A 17,660-nucleotide genomic window follows, 5' to 3' on the forward strand; every position below is an offset into this window, starting at 1 on the left:
TTTCATGATTAAGAGTAAGAGAACCACACTAATACTGGACTGTTACTTTGGTTTCTCACCTCCAAAATGATGGAAGGCTAAGTGGACCTTGGAGAGATTTGAAATGAGAACACTGAGAGCTGAAATTAATACAAATAAAGTATTAAATGTGGCTATGTGGTTAAGAAGTTTGCTTCTTAACCACATGGTTTTGGGTTCAGTTTCAATGCATGACACCTTGGGTGACTGTCTTCAACTATAGCCCTAGGCCAACCAAAGCCTCCCGAGTCACTTGGTAGATTGCAACTAAAAGAAACCTGTTGTGTGTGTCCATGTCCTTGTTTTGACATAGTGTGATAGTTGTAAATGAGTGTCATTCACTTTCAATATTCTATGACAACATGTCTTGCCATAGGGAAATATTACCTTGCTTGGAAACAGGTGAGGGTTGGCATCAAGAAGGGCATATAGCTGTAGAAAATTTTCCTTGATAAATTCTGCCCAGCCTATGAAAGCATGAAAAAGTGGACGTTAAAATGATGATTATATATGTGTGTATATATCGATTATATATACACACATACATATATAGAGTGATGTATTTCAGATTTGATGTTTTAACAAAGACTCTCTGCTTTTGAAGCTATTTGCTCTACAGTTATCTTTTGAATGTAGAGAGTCCTCTTTGGATTTCTGGTTTCCTTGATCTTTGATTCAATAATTTTCATTTATAATATAGTATATATTTGAAGTTGGTGTTTCATTTTGATCCTTACTCAGTTTAATCTTCCCACTCTGAATAGGATGGATAAAAACCTCTACTTCAAATACATTACTATTTGTATTGCATATTTTTTCAGCTCTGTCTGTCTGTGTGTGTGTGTGTGTGTGTGTGTGTGTGTGTGTGTGTGTGTGTGTGTGTGTGTGTGTGAGGGGAGGGGGAGAGATTTTTTTTCCTCTCTTTCTTGCTTTTTTTTTTCTTTACTTATATTATTATTCATTGTTGGTAATTCTTGTTAAGAATTCTCTGTGATTCTGTTTTGATCAGATAAAGCAGATAGTTACAGTCAGTAAGTAAGAAATAAAACAATAGTAGTATATCCTTTGTCAAATTATTATTGTTTTTGTGGTTCCTTTGTGTTTGTTTTTTATCAATTCAATATATTGTATGTAACATTGCTTGTGCTTTGACTTTTTTCTAAAGTTACTTTTTTTTTTTTTTTTCATTTCATCCATAGTTTTTAAATTCCAATAACATTGTTCAGATTTATAAACCATTTGAATTGTCTATTATTTTGTCTTTAAATAGAATTCGTAGGTATTTTATTCCATCTAGTTGTTTTATTCTATATGTTGACATTCTATTTTATGTAGTTAGTTTAAAACCAACCAAACATGTACCATACACATTGCTGGAGTGGGAACTTTGTTATTTTAGCTAATACTGTATTTGTGAAGGTCTTTGACCTTGTGGTTTATGGCATTCAGCACACTATAAAAAGTCATTGTTTCAGTTTTTGGAATGAGTGGCTCATATTGCCCTTCAGCAAGGTACATCATTTCATGCTGCTCCAATCTATATTGCTGAGAATGAATACCTGTCTATTGCAGATGCAACCCTTTCTCTTCTCAGCTGTTAGATTTTTGATATTCTGCTGGGTTGAGGGGTGTGACTATAAGATGTGTATCTGCTTCTAACTACAAACTGAAAACAATTAATGAAAGCCTAGTCATATGTTTTCAGGTCACATGCTTTTGTGAGTGACAGTTATTTTTATTTATTATATAATGTCTCTTGCTAAAGAGAAATAGACATTTATTTATCTCTTTATTTTAAATAAATTCTGTTTGTTTTTATTGTGTACTTTTCTACCCGGTGGACAACTGCTGCCAAATTTCCCTCAAATTCACTCTGCACTCGGCCATTTTATGAAAGGACATTTTGGAAGACCTGGGATGGGGTGGTGAAGCACGACCTTCGAACATTGGGCCTCACCAAGGCAATGACAAGTGACCGAGACCTTTGGAGATATGCTGTGCTTGAGAAAACCCAGCAAGCCAAATGAGACCATAACTGTGGTCTATGCCAGTGCAGCCATAACAAGCCCATTTAAGAGTACTCTTCAATCATTGGGCCATAAACTGTGCTTGCGAAGACCTGTTGAGGCAAGTGAAATTGCTGTCGTAGCCAATGACAGTATCACCTGATTGGCACCTGTGCCAGTGGTACATTAAAAGCACCATTTGAGTGTAATCATTGCCAGTGCTGCTTGACTGGCTCCCATGCTGGTGGCATGTAAAAAGCACCATTCAAGTGTGATCGTTGCCAGTGCCACCTGACTGGCTCCTGTGCCGGTGGCATATAAAAAGAACCATTTGAGCGTAGTCGATGCCAGTACCGCTTGACTGGCCCTCGTGCTGGTGGCACATAAAAAGCACCCACTACACTCTCGGAGTGGTTGGCTTTAGGAAGGGCATCCAGCTGTAGAAACTCTGCCTGATCAGATTGGAGCCTGGTACAGCCTTCTGGTTCGCCAGCCCTCAGTCAAACTGTCCAACCCATGCCAGCATGGAAAGCAGACGTTAAACGACGATGATGATGATGATGATGTCTGGACTGCATTATTTCAGAAAAAAAGATTGTAAAATTTCATCATAGGTCTGCTGGCTGTGTTAAAGCTAACCGAAGGAATTTTTTGGCCTCTTTGTTTCAGATATACATACATTACAAGATTAAGTAGCTTGTGACCATTACAATATGGTGCTAGTTCACTTTGCAGTCATGCAGTTTCAGGTTCAGTCCCACTATGTGACACCTTGGGCAAGTGTCTTCTACTACAGCTCCCAGCCAGCAAAGCCTTGTAAATGAATTTGGTAGGTGGAAACCTTGGGAAATTCTGGAGGGGGAGCACCAAGCAATGATGTGTATAAATGCAATCTTATTACCAGTTCTTGTATGTTTGGGATATATATGAACCTGTAAGAAAGCCATTCACTGTGTTTTGTTAGGGAGAAAATTTCTTTCCATAGACAATGGTGTAAATACACCCACATCACCTAGATAGGTGGCGCTCATATAGGTGTATTTATACAAGTTGTCTTCAGCATGGGTATAGCATGCTGCTAGTGACAAGGAAGTCTCTACATAGTCATTCAACCTGCTAGAAATTGCAATCAAATCTTGCTCAAATCTTGCTCAAATCCCACCTTACTGTCTTTAAAAGAAGGGAGGTTACATTGTATGATGTAATCCTTGGTGCGACTATGTCAAAATAAATAAAAATACAGGGTATTCATGGTTGGAACCTTGAATGCTTTTGATTATGTCTGCTTGGTCAGAGCTAAACCTTGGGCAAATCAATAACAACAACTTTGCAATTGATTCTTGTGCAGAAGAGACAATAATAGTAAAATTCAATTAACTGCAGCACTTCTGACTTTCTCAGAAATTTGTCTTCATTAAGTTGTTTTTTATCTTTTTCTTTTTTAGATTTTATTGTGTGAAATAGTTATAAAAAAGAATACAACTTTCATTTCTTTTTTTGCTTTTTGGTTTTTCTTATCAAGGAAAATTTGTAAAATAAGATGAAACACTGCAGTTTTATTATTTAGAGTTTAATATGTGTAATTAAGCAGACACATGTAAGGGAGAATACTCAGGTTAGAATATTTGTTTTTCATTATTTTAAAAACAAAAAATTTTTTTGCCTTATAATAAATAATGTCTCTTTACAAGGAAGGAAGTAGAATTAATTGAATTGGTGTCAAAAATTAATAAACCAGACTGGGAAAGGCTTGTTAATTGGTTATGTAACCCAAATTGTTGATTCAAAATAGACTCTTAAAAAAATGTTTTAAATATGTTAAATACTAATTTATCTCTATTGTTTTATCTTTTTATGCAACTGTGTGGTTAAGAAGCTTGCCTCCCAATCATATTGTCTTGGGTTCAGTCCCACTGTGAAGCACTTTGAGAAAATGTCTTCTACAATAGACCTAAACTGACATAAGCCTTGTGAGAGGATTTAGTAGACTGAAACTGAAAGAAACCCATCGTGTGTGTGTATATACACACGTGTGTGTGTGTATATATATACACGTGCTTGTGTGTGTGTGTGTTTGTACCCTTGTCTAGACATTACATGTTAGTTGTAAATGAGCATCATTGTCAAACAAACGAGGTTGTTTGTTTCTAGATATCTGTGCCTGGCCATGGAGAATTATCTTGTTTAGGAATGGCGACAGGAAAGGCATCAGGCTCTTTTACTTGTTTCAGTCATTTGAGTGCGGCCGTGCTGGACCACTGCCTTTATAGTCGAGTAAATTGACCCCTGAGCTTATTCTTTGTAAGTCCAGTACTTATTCTATCGGTCTCTTTTGCCGAACCACTTAGTTACCGGGACATAAACACTCCAGTATCAGTTGTCAAGCGATGCTATGAGGACAGACATATACACATACATATATATATATATATATATATATATATATATATATATATATATATATATATATATGGGCTTCTTTCAGTTTCCGTCTACCAAATCCACTCACAAGGCTTTGGTCAGCCCGAGGCTGTAGTAGAAGACACTTGCCCAAGGTACCACGCAGTGGGACTGAACCCAGGACCATGTGGTTGGTAAACAAGTTACTAACCATGCAGCCACTCCTGCGCCCAAAATCTGCCTCAACAAATTCCGTCTGACCATGCAAACATGGAAAAGTGGGCATTAGATAATGATGGTGGTCTCTAAATAATTCCTTATTCTTCACACCAATCTTGATGCTTAACCATCATTCTGTTCCATTCAAGCATTCTAGCCAGTACCATCCAGTCTTTTCATTCATACTTTATTTCAGACTACTTTATCCACTCATCAATGTCCTTCAGTTTTTAAATTTGATAGTGTAATGTGACAGAGATTTGACTGTTATTTTAACAGGTCTATGTACCATGTTGAGCTTTATTTGAAATTACAGACCTTTGGAAATATCTACAGGCGTACATGTCTCTTTCTTTTTGTACATGCATGTATGAGATTTGTGTGCACGCATGTCTTTTTATGGGCATGTCTGCTTGTGTGTATGCCCATATGCATCTATATATACATGTAGATGTAGGTATGTACATATATGTATGTATACATGCATATGCTTATATATCATTTGTATGATATTTATATATATATATATATACAACTGTTTACATTAGGATTGTTGAAAAATAAAAGTTATGAATAACAACAAACATTTACTGATGAAGGGATTCAATACATGTAGTAAAGTCAAATACATGTATTGAGTTAACTAGAGCTTTATGATTTGGTTCTTGGACCTTCTTATTCAACTATTTAACTTGACTGGTTGAATAAGTCCCGGTAGGCAAAACTTGAAGGGCCAGCCAACTCAGTAAAGTATACAGTGTCAGTGTGTTGTATCTGTATACACACACACACACTCTACATTATCCTCGGTCACATACATGCATTTGGATGTTCAAACAAGAGAAAGAGTAGTACATGTCATTGAGTTTGTGTACTCTTTCAAAACTCATTAATTATGCTGCTGTTACTCAGTTTCTTGCTAAATGCAATCCTTCATGCAACAAAAAGATTTAATGTATATGTATATAATTATATGCATGTATATATGTATTTATATATGCACGTGTGTGTGTGTATATATATATATATATATATATATATATATATATATATATATATACATACATGCATACACACATTCACATACACACACTCACACAAATATTTATGTATTCGTATATAGGCCTTAAGAAATATATACTGGGTCCATAAGCTCTTAAGAAAACATTTCTGTTAATGGACCAATCCTGTCTTAAACTGTAGCTGTTAACTACCGGAAGTGCTAGTATTGTACAGTTCTGAACTGACCGATTCACTGTAGACTAAAGCAGTTTACCAATATAGAGTCAATGGGTTATTCTCCTGGGTAGAGTTGATGGTCGGAGGTGGTGTTAGAGTGTGGGTAGGACATTCAATAAATCTATATTATGCGAACGGATTTTTACCATAATGACTTTCAATTTACTCTTCATTGAACATTGATTTTTCACAATTACCATACCCAGCTCTGCTTCCCCATCACAGTCACTATCATCATCAGCATCTTTGTCTAATCCAGCTGCACCAGTACCACCACCACCACCACCACCACTATAATGACTATCAATGTTTCTATTTACTCAGCTTTCTACCAAATCATTCTCTCTCTGCTGAAACACTTTATTGATTTCATTCCAGAAGTAGTTCTTCACATCAGCTTCAAACTTCTGATCAACTCTCACTGCACTCATCTACCATCTTTAAACATCACACGTGTGCATGCACATACAGCAGACGCTCACCCGCGTGCATGCACTCACTCATGCACACACACACTCTCTCTCTCTTTCTCTTTCTCTCTCTCTCTCTCACACACACACACACACACACACACACACACACACACACACACACACACACACACACACACACACACACACACACACACACACACACACACACACACACACACACACACACACACACACACACGTCTGAAGGGAAATTAATGAGAACCAGTTGGGAAGTGAACCAAGATGTTCTGATTCATGTCCAAGTGCATTTGCTTTACTCTATCAGCCATTCATTGATTTTCAGGTTATGTAAATTAAACCTATAAAGTAAATGGATATCATGGAAGTTTTGATGATTACTATTCCAGTTGTTTGATCTTCAGAACTACCTCGTTATTCATAGATTGATAGAAGTAATATATAAATATTCACATCTTTGATATGATCTTCAGGTACAGCACGTTGTGGGTTTCTCTACATTTTTCATATCTAAACAGTTTTACTCACCCACAAAGTTTGGGGCAACTCAAGAATATGATAGAAGACTCTTATCCACCGAATCATTTACTGCATTCAATTTCAAAACCTTATAATTTCAAAGTGAACTTGGCTATTCAAGCTAATTAAACACGTACACATATTTGTACATTTGTGCAGCACGTAATATACACCATTTCGAGCGTGGCCATTGCCAGTACCGCCTGACTGGCCTTTGTGCCGGTTGCACGTAAAATCACCCACTACACTCTTGGAGTGGATGGCGTTAGGAAGGGCATCCAGCTGTAGAAACTCTGCCAAATCACATTAAAGTTAGGTGTAGCCACCTGGTCCATCAGTCCTCAGTCAAATCATCCAACCCATGCTAGCATGGAAAGCGGACGTTAAACGACGATGATGACGATGATGATTCAGTCAAGCATAAATACTAGAATCTTCAGTCGAGTCATTATTCATTATCATCTCCTCTTTTTTATTTTTTACTTGTTTCAGCCATTAGACTGCAGTCATTCCTGGGCACTGCCTTGAAGTGTTTAGTCAAGCAAGTCAACCCTAGTAATTATTTTAATTTTTAAGTCGGGTACTTGTTCTATTGGTCTCCTTTGCTTGACAGGTAAATTATGAGGACATAAGCAATCCAACACCAGTCATCAAGTGATGGTTGGGGGACAAACACCCTGCCTCCCACACGTATACACACATATACGATTGGCTTCCACACAGTTTCCATCTACCAGATTCACTTGCAGGTCATTGATTGGCCCAGAGCTATGATAAGACATTTGCCCAAGGTGCTGCATACTGGGACTAAACCTGAAACCATGTCATTGCCAAGCAAGTTTCTTAACCACACAGCCATGCCAGTGCCTGTTTATTAATTTGTTTTGGGTTGTTTTTTTTTTTACAATTTATTTTATTTTTTATCTTGTCTTGAAATATAGCAAAATTCTATGACTGTAATATGATTATATATTATTACTATAATTATTACTACATTATTACTATAATTATTACTACATTATTACTATAATTATACATTATTACTGCTTTGTCCAATATTGCAGATATTCTATAACCATTTGATGTAATATCTAAACCATTCCATTGCTATATGTTCCTATAATACAAATATTCTGTAACTATTTTATCCTTGATCGCAGTCATTCTATTAATTTGTTATCTAATATCTCATCCAGTACTCAACTGATTTATCCAATATTAAATTAGGATGCAGTTTATATTAGATTTCACTATATCATACACATTGTTATTATATTTTCATTATATGCAATTTTGAGTTTGTTTTTTTTTCTTTTTACTACAGCCATTATTGGGGCAATGTGCTTAAGGATTTTAGTAAATTATATTGTTAGCTATTTTATAGTTTAGTGTTAAATGAACATAATTTGGAATGACCAAGCACAAAATATTTTTTTTTTTTGCAATGCACCAGTTACCAGCTATCTCTTTCTCATACAAACACACACATACACGTATATACACAATGGGTTTCCATACATTTTCCATCAAGCAAATTTTTAATCACAAGTCATTGGTCAATTCCAGCCTATGGTAGAAGACATCTACCCAAGGTGCTGCACAGTAGGGTCAAATGTGGAACCACGTGGCTGTGGAGCAAACTTTTTAAACACACAGCCATACTTTGCTTGTATTTATTTATTTATGCGCCCTTTTTAAAGCCTAGCCAGGCTCATGGGCCCGGTTTCCCAGTTTCTATGGCGTATATGTTCCCCCCACCCCAACTGGACGGGACACCAGTCCACCACAGCGTTACTCAAGAAACAGGAAGAAAAAGTGAGAGAAAGTTGGGGTGAAAGAGTACAACAGGGGTCGCCACCACCCCCTTCTGGAGCCTCATGGAGCTTAAGGTGTTTTTGCTCAATAAACACACACATTGCCCAGTCTGGGAATCAAAACCACGATCCTCCGACCGTGAGTCCGCTGCCCTAACCACTGGGCCATTGTGCCTCCATTGCGCCCTTTTAAAGCCTAGCCAGGCTCATGGGCCCAGTTTCCCGGTTTCAATGGCGTATGTATTCCCCAGCCAGTCCATCGCAGTGTTACTCATTTTTGCCAGCTGAGTGGACTGGAGCAACGTGAAATGAAGTGTTTTGCTCAAGAACACAACGCGTCGCCCGGTCCAGGTATCGAAACCACAATCTTACGATCATGATGCTGACACCCTAACCACTAAGCCACATGCCTCCACATACTTTGCTTGTACTAGTTTTATATGTGTGTGTGTGTGTGTGTGTATATATATATATATATATATATATATATATATATATACACACACACACACACACACTATTTTATTTGTACTGTCTGTATTATCACAATTGTCTAGTGCCGGCGGCACGTAAAACCACCCACTACACTCTCCGAGTGGTTGGTGTTAGGAAGGGCATCCAGCTGTAGAAACTCTGCCAAATCAGATTGGAGCCTGGTGTTGCCATCTGGCTTCACCAGTCCTCAGTCAAATCGTCCAACCCATGCTAGCATGGAAAGCGGACATTAAACGATGATGATGATGATAATAAACAGTTAAATGAAACTCTGAGTAACAGTTTGTGAATTTTTTTCAGCTTTTAATAAAGCAGTATTGTATTCTACCTTTGGTAGTCATGTAGTATTTTACCACTTTGTTTAGTACCTATGTGCTTACTTTGTGTGTGTGTGTGTGTGTGTGTGTGTGTGTGTGTGTGTGTGTGTGTGTGTGTGGTGCTCAGCTAGTCACACATTAATCTCATGAGCAGGCTGTTCCGCTGATTGGATCAACTAGAACCCTCATCATTGTAACTGATGGCATACCAATGTGTATATATATATATATATATATATATATATATATATGACCTCATGTATATATATATATATATATATATATATATGTATATATATTCTTAATATATTTTTATACCATTTGGGGTTTTTTTTTCATCAATTCTCAAGTCGTTTTGTCCTATATTGCAATGATATTTATTCTGTGAACACTAAGCTGGAAACAATTTCTTAACATTCTTGCTCAGTAACCATAAATATCTTGGGACTGTTTTGTCTTTTATAGCAAAGCACTAATTGCATGAGTAAGTCCTTTGTGTATGGGTAAAAGATCAAGAAATATTTAAAAAAAAAAAAAAAAAAAAAAGAACGAAATAGATATCTCAGGATGAAAGGTTATATCATTGCTACTATTAATTAGATCTTTAGAGAAATAATCTCAGAAACTTCAGTGTTCTAATTAAAGATATCGAACTAAAAAGAAACTGATTCTGCTCTTTGAAAGATATCAAAATGTTATCTGCTCATTAATTCAAGCTTCTCTGACTTTCTTTTCATTTCTGTTTCTATTTGTCTGTCTTCCCCCCACTCTCTCTCTCTCTCTCTCTTCTCTCTCTCTCTCTCTCTCTCTCTCTCTCTCTCTCTCTCTCTCTCTCTCTCTCCCCCTTGTTTTTGTGTGTGTGTAGACATACATAACTTTCTATATCATTATTTTTACCTCTCCACAACCTCACTAAAATTATATAGGGAGTTCATTTGTGAAGATAGCCACCTGTTCCCTTACATTAATAAGGCAGCAATAGTATCATAAACAAGGAAGCAAGTCTTATTTCTGTTTTGGTTGATTGTAATTGTAGAGTAAAAGGTTTAGTGCTCTATCATCCAGCAAATTGCTATATCACAGAAATAAAAGTTGGGTATTCTAAACAGTAAATTGCAAGTATTTATATTCATGAAATGATTGATTTGCCATATTATATTCCCAACCTGAAGGGGAAATTCTTTAAAGCAGATGATTGTTTTTTTTCTATTTTCGAAGTTTTATATTGAATAAATAAATATCTTTTTTTTCTTTTTTTTTCATTTTTCTTGAATTTTTTTTTCTTTTTTATCCGATAGAATGGTTTGGGCAAAATATGGATATATGCCACTTGATGAAATATTTGCATACTGTTAACCAAACCACTCAAGAATGAAATGAAAGATCAACACCAATTTGGGTTTTACTTTTTTTGCCCTATACCCCCTGTCCCTTTCAGTAAACTGTGATGAAATTGCTGTTTCTGTTTTGCTCATATAATCCCGGCCTGAAATTAACTGTGATCGAGCAGACTTATGATCAAAGGTGTTCTAACCCTGACAGCCTCATTTCCCTCTTTTTTTCTTCTGTCTTGCATCCATAGTGCATGTAGAACTACATTATACAATGTGTCCTTCCTTTAAGTTGGTAGTATGTGCCTTGAAGAAAGTTTAGCTGCTATTTCTTGCAAGTCAAACGGCCACATGGTTTGAAATAGTTGGTATAGTTGATGATTTTGTTTAGTCCCAGGTAAGCCCTGACCTAGCAAACCTGTGATAAAATATTTGCTGACATGATCATACTTTTCTGTAATTTTAGATATATTAAAGCTTGGACTACATTATTCAATTTCTTTTATTTTTAAGACAGTTGGGTTAGATTTGGAGGATATTTTGCTTCTATTTTTAACAGGCTCAATGATTGCATAAAGGGTCTCTCTTAAGTTATGTGCTTTGTCTATTGTGTAAGGAAAAGATGTGAACTCCAGTCCATAAAGTCAGTAGTTTTCCATCTTTTTATCCTTCACCTCAGATACTCTGCTGAGTTGTGGTACATCCTCATCATCCTGTAATATCTATATTCAATACCGGCATGGGTTGGACAGTTCAATAGGATCCAACTAGCATGAGGACTGTGTTTGTCTTCATTATCTGCTTTATCAAGGTTTCTACAGTTGAGTGGCATTAATGCTAACCACTTTACAGAGTATACTGAGCGCTTTTTTTTTTTTTTTTTTGTGGCAGCAACATTAATAGGGTCACCAAGTATGATGCAAGACAAGACCCCTTCATATAGTAGGGGTGCAGTATTGAGGGCAGCAGCTTTGTGACAGATGTAGAGAGGGTAAAATAGGAAAGAGACAAGACCAGGAGATACAAGGGCACCCACAATGTACTAATTCACTGAAACCAGTGTAGTAGCAATAATCTAAACAAGGATAGTATCTTGTCATCAATGAGTGAAGATAAGTCACACAACTGGGTTTTTTCTTTCTTTCTTTTTTTTTTACAGTCTAGAAAGTTTCTGTAATTTAATCAATGCAACATTAAACCTTGAAAATCTGAGTATGGGTTAGATTTCATTAATAACATTAAATATCGATTGGTTCAAGTCTTTAGCAAAGTGCACACACACATGCACACGCATTTATGAAGGAACTGTTTAATTATTGTTGTCTGGTCAATCCTATGATCAAAGCTGTTGCAATTATGACCATTCCTTATTTTGTCTATATATATATATATGACTACATTGTCCATTACATCCTCTCATCCTCAACATGGCAGGGTATGATATAGAGATTTGGCTACTATTTCTACCCAAGTGAATGATCACGTAGAGGCTCCTTCATTTGGCTCAAGTAACTGTACCTTTTGAATTTCTGGTTGATTGTTCATATCCTTCTTCATTAACACTATCATTGTCTCTAAAAAAAAAAGACCTCACAAAAAACAAAGCTTCTAGTAAATATGTCATAAGTTCTAAAATTGCTGATCTCTGGTTTCATGGTATTTCCATATAAAATACACCATTTCGAGTGTGGCCGTTGCCAGTACCACCTGACTGGCCTTCATGCCGGTGGCACGTAAAAGCACCCATTACACTCTCGGAGTGGTTGGCGTTAGGAAGAGCATCCAGCTGTAGAAACTCTGCCAAATCAGATTGGAGCCTGGTGTAGCCACCTGGTCCACCAGTCCTCAGTCAAATCGTCCAACCCATGCAAGCATGGAAAGCAGACGTTAAACGACGATGATGAAATAGATGAGGTATTAATCTTTGCCTGTAGCATACATTCCCAGAAGTTGTTTTGGTGGCTGTTTTGCCACCTGTAGATTTAAACTCCTTTTCATAAATACCAGGAAATAACTTAGGGCATTGCTCAATACTTTATAAACTTGACTTTCACTTCTCCACAGCTTACAGTACTGGACTTAAACCTTTCCATAAACTAGAAAAATGTTAGTGGATTCTGTTTGCAGCCTTATTATTAAAGATATGTCAAAAGCCCCAATGATTTCTCATTAAATTATAGACAAGCAGTGTGTGTGTGTGTGTGTGTGTATGCATACATGAAAACACACACACACACACACACACACACACACACACACACACACACACACACACACACACAATTACTTGGTTTACACACCTGAAAATCATGATGTGTCACCACTTGAGTGGTTGAATGGTTATTAAGAAGAACAACTAATCGTAATACCCAAGCAATTGATACATGCATCTGGGTTTACATATCTGCTCCACTCATGCTCGATATCTATTTCATTCACGCTCACATGCCAAAATAAAATTGACTGTATTCATAGAAGATATTAAATATTTCTTCTTGTTTTCTAATTTCCTTTCTGCTTTTTCTTTGTTATTTTCCAGTCTTCAATCCCATCGGAAATAATGTGGGGCAACCACTAGAGGTGTTTCAACCAATGGCAAGTGACTCTAAAGACTGTTCTTCCCCGCTGACTAAACTAACTGTGCCAAATCCTGTCAAACCTGAAGACCTAGAGTTGCTTGCCAAATTAGAGGAAGCTAACAGGTAAATTGCAAACATTTTAATCATTCTTCTTGTCCCCATCAGATCGCTGGGTTGGCAAAATTGGTTGATGGAAGACAAAATATTTTTGCAGTAAATATCAATGTTTCTTCTAGTTTTTAATAGTCAGTGTGCACAAAAGAAAATCTTATTTTGTGCAATTAGTTCATGTGTAAAAAGTATGTATGCACCCAATGTATATTAAGTGCATGTGTGTGAGACAAGGTTGTCACTTTCTATTATCGGTACAGTGCATCTGACAGGTTTCCATATAGTTTATTGACTTAATTTCAATCACAAATCTTGGACTAGCATGAGGCCATGATAAAAGCCACTTGCCCTAGATATCATACAGGACATTTCAATCAAAGACATCTTGATTGCAAAGTGAACTTCTTAACTTTTGATCCATGCTGTGCACTCAACACTTGTCTGTGGTAAAAGCAGATTGGCAGATGTTCAATGTGCAACATCTCTTAGAGTGCTATCTCTTATGAAAACTAAAGAATGTGCCAAAGAAGATATTTTTTGTAATTGTTTAACCAAACGAACAAAGTAATGCACCTTGCTCTGAACCAAGCACAGTAGATACAGTTAAGCTTTAAACTCAAGACCTTGTGGTGAGCATTGCAGCATGTTAACTTTGCTGCCATCATAACACTGCTTTTGAGATTTTTACCAGTTTCAATCTTAATGACATAATACTTAGTTCAACATATGCATTTTGATGTAATTTTATTGTTTTACTGGTTTCAGTCATTGAACTATGGCTGTGTGTGTGTGTGTGTGTGTGTGTGCGTGCGTGCTTGCCAGTACCACATAAAAAACACCCATTACACTCTGAAAAGTGGTTGGTGTTAGGAAGAACATCCAGCTGTAGAAACCATGCCAAAACAGGCAATTGGAGCCTGGACAGCTCTTCAACTGGCCAGTGCCTGTCAAACCGTTCAACCCATGCCAGCAAGGAAAATGGATGTTAAATGATGATGAACCCATACAGACATAGAGAAATGAATGCTAAACCAAGGAGATGATGATTGGATATTGAAACAGCTGGCATATTACCTACCATTGTTTCATATATATTATATTTAATTTTTTTAATATTAATTAAATATTTTCATCATGTTTTTAATTTTATCTATTATTCTTTTGGCTCGGGAAATTTGAAAACTACAGGGAATCAGCAACTAGACTTACTGACAACTAAATTATTTTTTCTGTGATTAACTCGCTGTGTGAACAGAGGGCCTAAATGCCCAATCAGTCACAGTCCTATTCTATTTAATGATTTCATTAGTTCTATTGAGCAATTTACAATAGAATTAGCTGTAATATTTCATTCATAAGTTTTAATATGATCAAAGGCTCTTCTTATAGCTCCTTCTCTTCCTCTTCTATTACAAGCTTGTTGAATAACTCATAACTATGAAAAGGATTGGCATTAAGACTGCAGTAGATGTTATCACATGTCTAAACAATATGATCATTTGTTTATTAATTTCTTTCAAGGACACAAATTATGTGGTGGTAAAGGGGAAGAGCAGGAGCAATTTTGATATTCAAAATTCAGGCCATCAGTTGACAGTAGGTTTTTTTTGGAAAACCAAATTCAAGAAATATTGTTTTTATGAAAGGTCATCTTTACTAATAACTAAATGTATGCACTTATTCTAAATAAGGGGATGAATTGGGAGAATTGTTAGGGCTTTGGACAAAGTGCCTTGTGGTATTCATTCCAGATCTTTATGTTCTGAGTTCAAATCATGCCAAAGTCAATTTTGTCTTTCATCTTTCCAGGGTTGATAAAATAAAGTATCATTCAAGTACTGGAGTCTATTTTGATTTACCTCAGCCACTATATTTTGTGATTTTGTGCCTCTGTTAGAAATTATTAATATTCTAAATGCAGTGGCTCGGCAAAATTCATAGAGCACCAGGCAAAATGCTTTGCACTATTTAGTTATGTCCCTTTATGTTCTGCATTTAAATTCCAAGTCTATCATATTGAACATAGCCCTCATATAGACTTTATTGAACTGATTTTTGCCAAAGCAGTCTACCAATATCTGCCTTTCATTCTTCTGGTATCAATAAAATAAGTACCAGTCAAGCATTAGGTCAATGTAAATGACTGCCCTCTCCCTATCAAAAGCAAATTTCCGGCCTTCTGGCTACATTAGAAATTATTATTGCAAGGATGGCAATATTTGCCATAGTTGCAATATTTGTCCTGACTCTTACATTCTTAGTTCAAATTCCAACTTTGCTGTTTATCTTTCTAGGTTTGATAAAATTTTTAAAAAAAAACAGTCAAATATTAAGGTCAATTTAAATCAGCATTCCATCCTACATACTAAAAAGGTTTGACTTTGTGCTTATGTATGAAATTATTGTTGTTATTGCAACATGTCCCATTCATATCCTTTACAAGGATTTAGTGGTGTAATTGTGAAATTGTCCCAACTAAGAATTGAAACTTGGTTGCTGATTTGGCTTACTGACAACTTCAACACTATGCTATAGCATGCACCAATTATAATCATTGAAAGCCTATTGTAGATTGACTGAACTCCCTCTAGTTAATGCCTAAAAATGTTATCTGTTATTGACATACCCTGGTTGTTCTTCCAAAATATAATGATTCCCTTTGACAAGGAACAATGTTTCTATAGATGTTAGTTAGAAATATTTGGGTTCACAGCTTCATCTTGTACTATACTAGATTGGAAAATTGAAATACTAAATGGAATAAGAATAAAAAAAAAAGATAGTCGACATTACCAAGGTCACTGTCCTTTCTGACATACTTTGTTAGTTTTAAAAAAATACCAAGGATTTCAGTAACTCAGTTACACCAAAACAACACACTAATTACCATATACTGTGTTTAATTTCAGAAACAAAATCTAACAATGATTTCCTCCAACTGTTGTTGCTATTATACAGTAGCAGTACAGTTGTAAAGTAAGTAGTAATTATAGTAGTTAGTGTTGAAAACACAAATTCTCAACCAATCACTAAAACGAACTACCAAGGCTGGTAGGTAATTGAGGAACACACTGTGTATTGGTGCAGTCTTTATCAGTCTTGAAAATGAGTATTCAGTTGTTTGATTAACTGAATTCTTACTTGTAAAATTAATGTGTAAGTTTCTGAGTATTCCACAGATGTGTGTACTATTAACACAATTTTCTTGTTGAATCGGTGTAACATAATGTGACAGGACTGGACTGTTGAATTACAGTCAATCACATATGGCATCAATCACACATGAATAGTGCTTTTTACATGCCTGCCATCAGCCACATTCAGATGGTGCTTTTTATGTGCCACCAGCACAGGTGCCAGTCAGGGGGCACTTGCATCAGCCACGTTCAGACAGTGCTTTCTTACGTTAATTAATTCTGTTTTGACTAAGAAAATAGGGCTTCTTTTTTTTTTTTATCTTTAATAATGCCAGCAATATTCTGTGTATCTGAAATATATGTAAGATAGCCAGTGATGCTATCATATGAAATTCCTTCTGCCAAATAAAATAGTTGTCTAACTTGTATGTATATTTTAAAGATTGTGATGGTAGGGGTGGTTGTTTCACCACAAGTCAGCCATGATTGAAAAAAAAACAAAACTTGTGAACAAAAGCATTCTAGCTGTGACTCTGCCTCTAAGATGGTAATGGAGCAATTTGAGGAAGATTTGGTTGCTTCTATCAAGTCAAACAACCATGTCAACTTATATCATCATAGATATTGATACCTTACATTAGTATAAGGCTACAAATTTGTTGTTGGGATAAAAGATTTAAACTAAGAACATAGAAAAATGGGCTAAATTCTGAGAAAGCATTTCTGATTCTCCACTGCTTTAAATACAATGAATATTAACTGGAAATTTTCAACTTCATTTAGAAAATCAAAATTTTAAATAGAAAGTAATGAGGGCAATAAGAAAAAAAAGAGGAGAGTTTCTATACTTTATTCTTTAAATAAAATTTATCATTTGTTCTGGCACTGATCCAGAGAAACTCTGTAGTGTTGGTGGCCTGATAAAATGCCTAAGTTGCACTGTAAAAATATTTGCTGATAGGAAGCAAGGCCATTCAGGCTTAAAAGCAATGTCAAAATTACCATATGCAACAACAAAGCTGG

At 36.0% G+C, this 17,660-nt stretch overlaps 1 protein-coding gene across 2 annotated transcripts in view; it reads left to right on the plus strand.

Moving 5' to 3' along the window:
- LOC106869320 (EVI5-like protein) overlaps window positions 1–17,660 on the plus strand; it is a 304,412-nt gene that overhangs the window by 117,124 nt on the left and 169,628 nt on the right. For both annotated transcript variants that reach the window (XM_014915019.3, XM_014915018.3), the window contains exon 2: window positions 13,350–13,512. In XM_014915019.3, the coding sequence (XP_014770505.1) occupies window positions 13,403–13,512 (110 nt within the window). In that variant the 5' untranslated portion in view covers window positions 13,350–13,402. The remainder of the gene's footprint in view (window positions 1–13,349; window positions 13,513–17,660) is intronic.

Source organism: Octopus bimaculoides, chromosome 1, assembly GCF_046866305.1.
Source record: "Octopus bimaculoides isolate indiv1 chromosome 1, ASM4686630v1, whole genome shotgun sequence".
Lineage (NCBI taxonomy): Eukaryota > Metazoa > Mollusca > Cephalopoda > Octopoda > Octopodidae > Octopus > Octopus bimaculoides.